The sequence below is a fragment of the Aphis gossypii genome, chromosome 3, assembly GCF_020184175.1.
Source record: "Aphis gossypii isolate Hap1 chromosome 3, ASM2018417v2, whole genome shotgun sequence".
Taxonomy (NCBI): Eukaryota; Metazoa; Arthropoda; class Insecta; order Hemiptera; family Aphididae; genus Aphis; species Aphis gossypii.
In genome coordinates, this window is record NC_065532.1 from 44,241,238 (window position 1) to 44,252,160 (window position 10,923).

General features: G+C 23.6%; 1 protein-coding gene across 1 annotated transcript; it reads left to right on the top strand.

Annotated features, from left to right (window-relative positions):
- The first annotated feature begins 7,345 nt into the window (after nucleotides 1-7,345).
- On the top strand, nucleotides 7,346-10,068 carry LOC114119069 (uncharacterized). Its single transcript, XM_050203472.1, has 5 exons — nucleotides 7,346-7,589; nucleotides 7,655-7,769; nucleotides 7,933-8,056; nucleotides 8,264-8,504; nucleotides 9,917-10,068. The coding sequence occupies exons 1-5, from the start codon at nucleotides 7,488-7,490 to the stop codon at nucleotides 10,055-10,057; spliced, it is 723 nt and encodes a 240-aa protein (XP_050059429.1). The 5' UTR covers nucleotides 7,346-7,487; the 3' UTR covers nucleotides 10,058-10,068.
- Nucleotides 10,069-10,923: the final 855 nt, after the last annotated feature.

A 10,923-nucleotide genomic window follows, 5' to 3' on the forward strand; every position in this document is an offset into this window, starting at 1 on the left:
GAAGCAGGTATAAAAATGTTGATTATTATTCAATCGTTTTATACTTTTATATATACAGACTATTACACAGTTATATTTTTACCGTTAATAGTTTTAATCTAAAACAGTAATTTTTAAAACATAAAATAATAGGTAATAATAATAAGTTTAAATAATCGATATTTTTTTATCTAAGTGAGATTCTATTTTTATTAGCAGAATTTAATAATATTTTTTACCTATATTATTTATAACAAACTATGTTTTATTACTTTATAAAGTTTATCCATATAGGTTTATAGCTAGTTTTGTATTTAAGTTAAAATAAAAAAATAAGAACTATTAAAAAAATACAAGTGGATTTTATTTTTTAATGCTAATGTATAATATTCTGTTATAGAGAATTACTTCAATATGAGCTCAAGTTTTGGAGGTCATAAATAATTTATAAGTCATTCGATGATTTGAGTATATACTTGATTATATATTTACTTGTATTCTTGTATCAACAATATCTCGAATATGAAATATAAGCTTTAGCTATCACCAAAAAATACATTATAGTTATAAGAATTGACTGAAATTTCATTCAGCACAATAAAACACACAGAAACATAGTATATTGATAGGTATAGTAGTGTATGTTATAATGCTTTAAATATAAAATTTAATCATAAAATTACAATTTACAAACAGTAATTTTATTTTAAATACCAAAGAATTGTCAAGTAACAAATCAGTTAGATTACATCTTAGAACCTTATTGTTTTATTATTCAAGATGTATTATAAATATATTATATATTATATATATAAAACAAATTTATTTTTCGTAAAGTTGTGATCTTTTTTTAAAACTTTTTCATATAATCTGTTATAATTACTTACATTTATCATTACATATAAATTCTAAATTATTTATATAAGTTTTCTTACTTTTCCAGTAAAGACATATATTCTACAAAACAGATCAAAAATAATATTTATAAACAATAAACAGTTCTTTCTGTAATTATTAGGGAAACTGTTTTGTTTCAAAATATTCATAATTATATTTAAATTATTTAATAGGAAAGTAGAAGTACCTGGTATTGAATTAAATTTTTCATACTACAAGTCAGTCTAAATATTATGAGATAAGATAAATATTTTTTTGTACAGAAATCGTGTATGATGATGGTGAATATTTATGCGTGAGGGACAAATTGACAATCAAAGATTGAGTTAACTTCTTGTAAAACAGGTGCTATGAACAAACAATATTTATTTTTGAGAAACAATGGTTATGGGTTACTCTGTAGTCGATACAATTGATTTCTAGAGTGAAACATTCCCGCTTGAACTTTTGTAATTTTCCTGTAAAAAGGTGATGTTAGATTATAAATATAAACTACAAACAAATTAAAGCTAAAATTTACCATAGAAGATGACTTATGATTTGACGTAATATCGTTATCATTTTTCAATGGAATCATTCTAAAAACAATAAATTTAAGAAAATACCCCATAATAAATTAATATTACCTACATTTTTGAATTTTCATATGCAAGTCAACAATACAATACAGTATACAAACAAATATTAATTTTATGTCATATTATTATTATAATTATTACAGTTGGCTAAACAAAAAAAAAAAAAAAATAAAATAAAATGTAATCATGTACCACTCCATCTCTAAGTTTCACACAGGAATAAATAAGTATTCAATTTATATCTGAATAACCACACTACATTTTAAAAATTAAAAATGTTCAAAATATATCTGTACTTAGTCTGTATGTTTACTTTTAATGTAAGTGCGCTACATATTATTTTAGTTCATTTCCAAGTTACTAGTCACAGCAACTAGATGGTGCTAGAATGACGAAATCGTTATATTATTATAATAGTGTTGGTTATTTTTTTAGACTACAATTAATATACCACATTATACTAATTAATTAATTTAAATTATGGATTTAAAATTTAAATCAAACATAATATTTGGATATGGACAAGACGTTAAATAGGTTATTTACTTATTCAAATATGTTTATAATATTACGTAAAAAAAAAAAATTTTCGACTGTCGATTTTTAATATTAAGTCATTATTACAATGACTATAAGGTTTACAATAAAAAATCACGTTTAATTTTTAAATATATAATCTACACATTAAATAGATAGCTAAGATGTTTTTTAATATAGTTAATTTATATTATTATACATTATATATTCTTTCAATAATTCTGAATAATAGTCCTCAATGTCACTCTATCTAAAAAAATATATTTTTAGTAATGTAAATAGATTATAAAAATATTAAATACGAATATGAAAGCTATTCTTAATTATTTGTTACTTGAATTACAATTATTGTATGCGTCGTAATAGAAGTTCAGGTAAATATTTTAAATATTGTATTATCTTTAATAAATAATATTGTATACTATCAACTCATTTATCTTGACACAAGCTCAGCATAGTGAGGTAAATTTATAATAATAATACATTGCAAATCTTAGTTTTGATTTCAGATTTATTTTTGATATTTTTAAAATGTATAGGTATGGTTTTTTATGAAAATAAATAAATAAATAAATAATAAAAATGCTATTATAGTTGTATTTTGCATGTTAACCGGAGTTTTTAATTAAAATATATTAAACAAAATTAATTAAATTTTATATTCACTTGAAGATTTAGGCATGGTCCCATCACAGTCTTCATCACCAATGCAGCACTAACAGGTACGCGTCAATTTTATTTTATTTTTTATTTAGAAGAAAGCCTCGATGACAGGACTATTGGCTTGTTTTATATGGGTACTTAGATACTTTAAAGTAAATTGTAAAATTTAATATTATTCATAAAAATCAATATATTTAGTATGGATTCTTCGTCGGGCCCCAGTGCGTCGTGGAGTTGCTTAGATAATATGTTGTATTTTTGTCGGGCCTCTTGCGTGTCTCTACATTCTGTATTGATGTGTTTGATCGAGGTTGGATATCTGCATGTTTGGCATAATCATGGAGGCTCTATTTTCATAAGATAGGTATGTGTGTAGTGTGTATGACCTATTCTAAGACGATTTAATACAACTTCGTCTCTTTTTTTGAGAGATATTGGGTTATTTCATTTTTTGATTATTTGAAGATTATTTAGTTTTTTTTTTCAATGAAATTTTCTTTTTCAAAAATAGATAACAACTGAAAAAGTAATTAGTATTATTTATATATTATTATATAATATTGTATTTAATGAATTATTATTTTATAATTTTATTCCTAAAATGTTTGTGCTTTGTAAAAAAGTTAATCATTTTTATTTTTTTAAAGTTATAACAAAAAATTACAAACTTAATTTAATGTGGCCTTAAGATATTAAGACATGCAACTTTTTAATAAACTAAATCTTAATTGTAAAAATACAAGATGTTTATAATATTTATTAAGAGCTTTAAATGGGTTTAAATAAGTTAAAAAAATGATGATCAATAAACTTCAGTGTTATATTATAATGTTAGATTTTAAATTATTGATATGATTTTGAAAGTATATAATTTATTTGGTTTTTTTTTTATTTATTTACACCAGTAAGCTATTGAAAATGAGGTGTTGGTTGTGAACAATTTTACATTATATTTAACAAGCTATATTTTTCTTGTCTTGTTGCTAAAGAGTATATATATTATATACATACATATATATTATATATATATATATATATATGTATGTATATGTATATTTATAATCACATATATAGTTTAACTTGTGTCTCTCTCTATTTTTTCCTTTCTTTCTTTAGTCCATAAATTTTATCAGTATTAATTAAACGTCGACTGGAAAATTCTTGGTAAATACAGGCAAAACGCATTGCTCAAAGAATTCTTTTATTACTATACCACCACTCCTCTACTATTTGGTGTTTGCTCCTTTAAAACCTCGGGCAAGTTGATAGGGAAAAAGTTGGCTATTTTATAACTAATGTCAAAAAATTTAGATTGTTAGAAAACCATAACAAAAAAATCACAGAAAAACAGTTTTATGAAATATTAAGAAGTATTAATAATGTTATTAACATTAGATTTTTTAAATTTATATTGAAGTGTTTTCAAATAATTTAAAGATGTAAAATTTAGTATTACCTATCGCGATCAATGAAAATCCATAAGGAATAGTTTTTAATATAAAATTATGTCAGAGTAACAATGTTCAATAGAAATATTTTAATCAAGTAAAGAATAACACTGCATTATCTTTTATAGAAAAAGATTTAGTGATTTATGAAAAACTTGTAAGAAAAAGTGAATTTGTGTTTTGCTGTAGAATAGAACAAATCGTTTTTTGAATTCCTATGACTTTTATATGATGGAATAATTCGATTAAAATTATAAACATAATGTTACAATTGGAGTATTTTAAAGTACTAGAAACCTAAATATAAAACTAAATGCATAGTTTATATAACTATTTATTAGTTATATATTCAGCTACAACACATTAATTTCAAATACATTTTTCATAATATTGAAAAATTACTCGAAATCTTGTATTTTTAAATTATTTACATAAATATTTTTATTATTGTATTATGAAACGTATAAAATATATTTGTCAATTTGTAAAATTATAGAGTTTGCAATTCTACTTAAAAAAAATCCTAAACTTTATTTTCTAGTAATTTAAAATTATTGAAAGTTATTATAAATCATATTTATAAATAGATAAATAAGTCTCTGTATTTAGATTGGGCTATTTCATTGTTTTAAATAATGACGATTTATTTAACTTATGAATTGTTTATTTATATATTTTTGGTTTTCTGTAAATATAAGCTGTCTATTTGAATTTTTATAGTTATATATATATTTAATTTATAAATAATATTACCATTTTTATTGGTTTCTGACTCATTCTTTTAAATAATGTGCCTTTCTGATAAATTGATAAGACACGTTTTATTTTTATCTGTTAAATGCAATACCACACGCGATATACAATCAATAGTAAAACAGTAATAGGTGCCGTCACTTTTACAAAAAGTTGTAAGTATACCAAATTAATATACCATTCTGCTTTAGTGCCTACTCGTTGTATCGTGTTAAATATATCTAAGGTCCACCATTTCACATTCTCATACTGTACATTAATAATATCTAACTGAAAAATATTGTCAGCAGCCATATATATTTATTATATATATATCCAAATACTAGTTTCCCATAACACAAAACTTTTCAGTCGACTATCCAAAGAACGTATCTACATAATGGAGATGTAATCGGGAGAGGGATACCAGATTTATACATACGAGTAATAATATAAAATACAAATTTCCATCCTTCTCACTCAGTCGTATACATAAGAGGATTATGCTTTATACCGTCACAAGTTTTAATCAAATTTAATTAGAAAACGGACGCCGAAATAAAGTCCGTAATCCTTTTTCCAGTGCAGTTCTATGCCTCTCTCTTCTAGTCTTTCCAAGGCTATTAATTATAACTTTGACTTGAAAGTAAATTTTCCAAATATGTGTTACTGTTGAATCGATCGTTTTCAAATATCTCCGTTTTTTTTATTGATGATCGATGTACTAAAACAAACATTGAATTCAAAATATGATTTTATTTAAATTATACATAAATTAAAATAAATTTCATACATTCTTATCAGCGAATCTATTACCAAACAGTGTATCGAAATTATAAACTAGTGAATATGGTTACAAATTTAGTCTCTATCACATTATTTTATAGGTAGATTATACTTTTATTAATGTAATGGTGTAAACCATACTTTGAAGATCCTCCTATAAAACTAAAAAAGTATAATTTTTAAATTCTTTAATATATTATTATGTTTAAATTAGTTTCTTTTTTATTAATAGTTTTTTATGTTCAGTAACAATAATAATATTTATTTTTTCTGCTTTATTCGCTAAACCATAAGAATAACAAATCTATTTTATTACAAAAGATATGAATGAGTGGTAGTTTACTAACTTACTTTACTACTAATTAGTAATACTTATTACTAAAAATAAATAAATAAACATGTGTACATATTGTATATAAATATTACATTAATTTAAAGTACTTTTATATGTTAACTCAATGAATGTAAATACTAACTACTTACTTAATTTAAATAGTTATTTCCATTATTTCTGAAAACAATCTATGAGATCTGTAATTAATAAACACAGGTACGTACACAAAAAAAAATTTCGAGGGGGGGCTCATAAAAAAATTTACAATTATCAATATTTATCGATGAATAATGATACAAATAAACTACACAACTATTCATTTTCGGGGGGGGGGTGAACCCCCAAAACCCCCCTTGTATACGTGCCAGAATATATACGATATAGTGTCTACCTACTACTCTCTATAGTATATACTTGTAAGTTGTAATACTATCGTACTAATACAAATAAAGGTCCAAATTCAAAATCATATATTTTTAAAAATTGTGATTTTTGATAAAACAATGAATTACAGGTAAGTTTTTTTTGTTATCATCGCATCACTTTAACAATACATTAATTACATTAATTAATTTAAAATAAAATACTGTCAAGGCTTATAGTATATTGTATATGCAATTGGTTATTCTCATACTTATTCACATTTTGCGATTTAATGATAAAATAATTGTTAACTAATAACTATATTAGTTTAAAACTTCTCCCCACTCTTACTTCACAAGGTGGCTCTATAGTCGTAGCTTCTCCGGTGCTTTTTGTACATTTAAAAATAAATATTTACAGAAAATTATACCTAGTTGAATATCTAGATATCAGTCATGTAAAGATATAAATCGATAAACGACAGTGTAATTTAAAGTTGTCATAGATTTGTACCGCGATCGTGACAGCTACAAACACAAACGACGAAAAACACGTATACGCACGGCCTTCGAGAGACGCGAGCTACGCAAACAACGAAGTGAAAAACGTTCGGAAAAATTGAAAAATCCGGCAAAAATTATAAAAATCGTTTTCAAAAACTCGTGTTATTAACCAGAGGAGAACCGTTTGTTTTGATAATCGCATTATCGACGGTAGAACTATTCGTTTCGATAACGACGCGGTCACGGAGCTACAGAAAACAGCGATCGGAAAAAAATCTAATTTTCTAATTGGCGTTCCTTATTTGCTGCGTACCTGCGTCGCCAACGTCGCGAACTCCTTCACATTTTATTATATAAGGATAAAGGAGAAGATTAATTTTATGGATAAATATAACTTATAAATAAATTAAACTACTTATTTATTTTATTTTATTATTTTTAATAATAATAATAATAATAATAATAATAATAATATAATAGATACTTACTATAATATTTATTTTTTCATCTATGTTTATAGTTTGATTATATTTTATTTCGTCGTCCTGGGCTACGATATAGGAATATCAACAAAATTCATGTTATTATTTATTTCACTGTGTTTAATTCGTTCACTTAATTAACAATTCGTTTTCTGTCATATTTTGATTTTGAATCCGTAACAAGTATGTGGTTCAATAGCATGATATCCAACAATTGGAAAATTAGTATTGCCATTGGCGGTATTGCGGTGGGCTTTGCGGGCTTGGCTGCTGCTTACAATAAATTGGTACTGAATATAAACTTATTAATTATTTAACATTTATTTCATATAATTTCTTAAATTATTTTTAGTACAATAATGAGAATCGTCAAACTAAATATGAAATCATACCACAATACAAAAACAAACTAGAAGAATTAGGAATGGTTAGCAATAATTCGACCATAGGTCCAATATTTTTATGTGGTATATTTATTTAGTTTCTTATCTAGAACTTAATAATTACTCAACTAGACTTCTTTTTTTCTAATTATTGAAAACCTTTATTTCATATAATTAGAAATTGTATTTTTTTTTTTATCTTATTATATTTTATTGTGTTTATTACAATATTTTAATGTTCACGTAGGAAAAAAGAACAATGACGACTTCGATTTGCCTGATGAAATCGTTATTGAAAATTATTTGAATTCTTTTAGCGAAGATCCATATAACGATAAATATTCACGCGCATTAATGGAAACGGAAATTCAGTGAGTTTATTTTAAATGATTTTTACTCGATTCAGCCAGCCTTTTTATTTTTGAAAAAAAACTGTATTAATATACAGCATAATTATCTTTGAATTATAATTATAATATATTTATATATTATACACATTGCAGTATGACATTTATAATAAAATGTGTTATAACTTACAACATAATTTTAAATTTTTGTTTTTCGTCGAACTTATTTAGAACTGGTCTCGCCAAATCCTTTACATGCCTCCGGGAGAAAAAATATGAACTCGTTGAGGAGGCATGTAAAGAAGAATTGGCGAAGAAAAAAAATAAAAATAAGAAGAAAAGGTTGATGAGACAAATTCGAAGAACATTGGCATTAAATCTACTTGGTACTTTTGCCATACTACGGGGAGATTATGTGACTGCAATCGAACATCTCACTACTGTTGTAGAAACACCAAGTGCTTCTAAAAAGGTATAAAATTAAACTATATTTAGTGATGTGTGTATACACTCTTAAAAATGTATGGTTTTATTATGTTATTACTCCTTCCAACAAATTCATAATTTCTAAATATTTCTTTTTTTCTTATTTCAGTTTCAATAAATAAACATCTTCTATCTTTATTTTATATTTAAGATTATTTATTTTGTAACCTAAGTATAGATTGTCAAAAGAGATTGTTTAAAGAACTGATTATTTATAATAAGATTATCATAGTAGTATTAGTAAATTAGATATTTGTTTCATTAGAATAATTAGAATAATATAATGATTTCTCGGATTTAGTTATACAATTGATTAGATAATAAAACTGATTAGCTTTAAAGTCTAGAATACTTACACGTGTAAACAACATTTAAATATATACTTATTTTTATATCTCCAATAAAAGTATTAATTTTATCAATTATTTAATACACGAAATAAACCCCCAAAATTAGGGATAAACATTGACTAATAAATTTGAAATAAATTATACATTGTTAGAAATTGTGGTTCTCTTTACTATATTTCTACATAAACTCCACTGTGATCAATGTATGTATTTTTGCATTTTGAAGACCATTTTTTTAATAACTTTATCATAGAACTCGTACCAGATAGGTATGATTTCAATGCAGGAATAGGGATGATTAACACTTGGTACTAGGTTAAAAAGCTTTTCGAGGATTTTTAATATTATTCTATCCATATTGGTTGATTAAGTATATTGTTTCTCAGGCAGTGTGAGGATGAGAATTTTGAGAATTCATCTTGATAATGCAAATGTTCTGTAAAAATCTTGTCAATTATAGTTTTACTAAAAGATATCAATTCATACAGCTCTTGAATAGTCATCAATCTTCAAGCATTATCTTCTTCACTTTTTAAATTGTATTGTTCGAAACCAATGGCTATCCAACATTCTGATCATCGTTGACATCTGTATTTCTGTTTTTAAACTGTCGACGCATTTCGATGAGGGAATAAATGACATGCCAGAGTTAACAGATTTTATATCTTTTAGATACCTTATTTTACAATCATAGTATTTAAAATAATATGCTCATTATTGACTTATTAAATATTTATTGGATTCTCATCTGACCCAGTCTTAAAATCTTAATTAATCATTTTTATATACTTAAATAATATTAAATTATATTTTATAAAAAAATCTCTAATTAGATCACTGGTCATAGGGCTAAGTATATATTTTTTATAATTTAAATTATTTCAGTTTTTAAAAATTTCAGTTTTACTTATAAAACCAGAAAGTTTAATTATACGAAGTATATATAATATAAAATATTTAATACTATATTATAATGTAACAAAACTGACCTATATTTTTATAATTATAAATTGTTTAGATATAATAATTGTATGTTGTTTTCTAATAGTTGGTGATAAATTCGTTAATCAAGAGATCTTCAATTTTGTATCAACGAAGACAATTTAAAGAATCTCTTGATGATTTAAAACTAGCAGAAAATTATATTCATGAGATCAAGCGATCAGATGAAATATTTAATACCACTTAATTATAATTGCATAAGGTTTATTTAAATCATATTTTATCTATTTGTTAAAAAAAAAAAAAACAAAAAAAAAATTTATTTTATATGATAAATAATATTATCTTATACAGTTATATATTGTGTTATGTTACATTACTTTTGTAAACAATATTTATTTTTATAATCAATTTGTTAACTATTTCAATGATAATAAATAATTATAATGAAAAGAATAAAATATGCATTGTACCATTTATTGAATGTAAGTTAAAAAAAAGATTTAAAAAAATTGGGCAAATTCTGCAACATCAATTGTCTACAGGTTACAAAAAAAAAAAAATTAAAATAATCTTACTTTAATAAATTTATCCTTCTTAATGGTGTCAACAGTAGTTTTCTTCACAATAATTTTTATTTTTGCTGCAGGACAATTTACATCTTTAGATTTCCCTCTTTTATTTTGTGCTGCTTCAATTTTTCTAAAATTACTGTGATGAACAACATAGTTTTTTTCTGAAATATATAGTTTTATTAAAATGTAAAAATTATAAACAATTTGTATATATAGTCATAAATTTATATGAATATAATATATACCTCCATAAATATAATATTAACTAATATTTTTATAAGTAGGTTATATTATTACTTAAAAAATAAATTATAAAATTAGTAATTAATTTAAACTAATAAGATGTTATTGAATATAATTAAGTATTTATCAAAAGAAAATATTAAAGAGATAGATGATCATATATTTAAAGTACCTAGTGAAACTAGTGACAGTTTATATGAGGTTTAAAGAAATGTAAAATATTGTATTCTAATATGGGCGTTTATCTAAACTTTACAAGCACCATGCAGCCATATATTTATATTTTGATTAAGAG

What these genes read in the sequence shown, in the direction of transcription:
- LOC114119069 (XM_050203472.1), top strand. Translation starts at nt 7,488, where the DNA reads ATGTGGTTCAATAGCATGATATCCAACAATTGGAAAATTAGTATTGCC. An exon ending in AGGTCCAATATTTTTATGTG is followed by an intron (nt 7,770 to 7,932) that starts GTATATTTATTT and finishes ATGTTCACGTAG; the next exon opens with GAAAAAAGAACAATGACGAC. An exon ending in CACCAAGTGCTTCTAAAAAG is followed by an intron (nt 8,505 to 9,916) that starts GTATAAAATTAA and finishes GTTTTCTAATAG; the next exon opens with TTGGTGATAAATTCGTTAAT.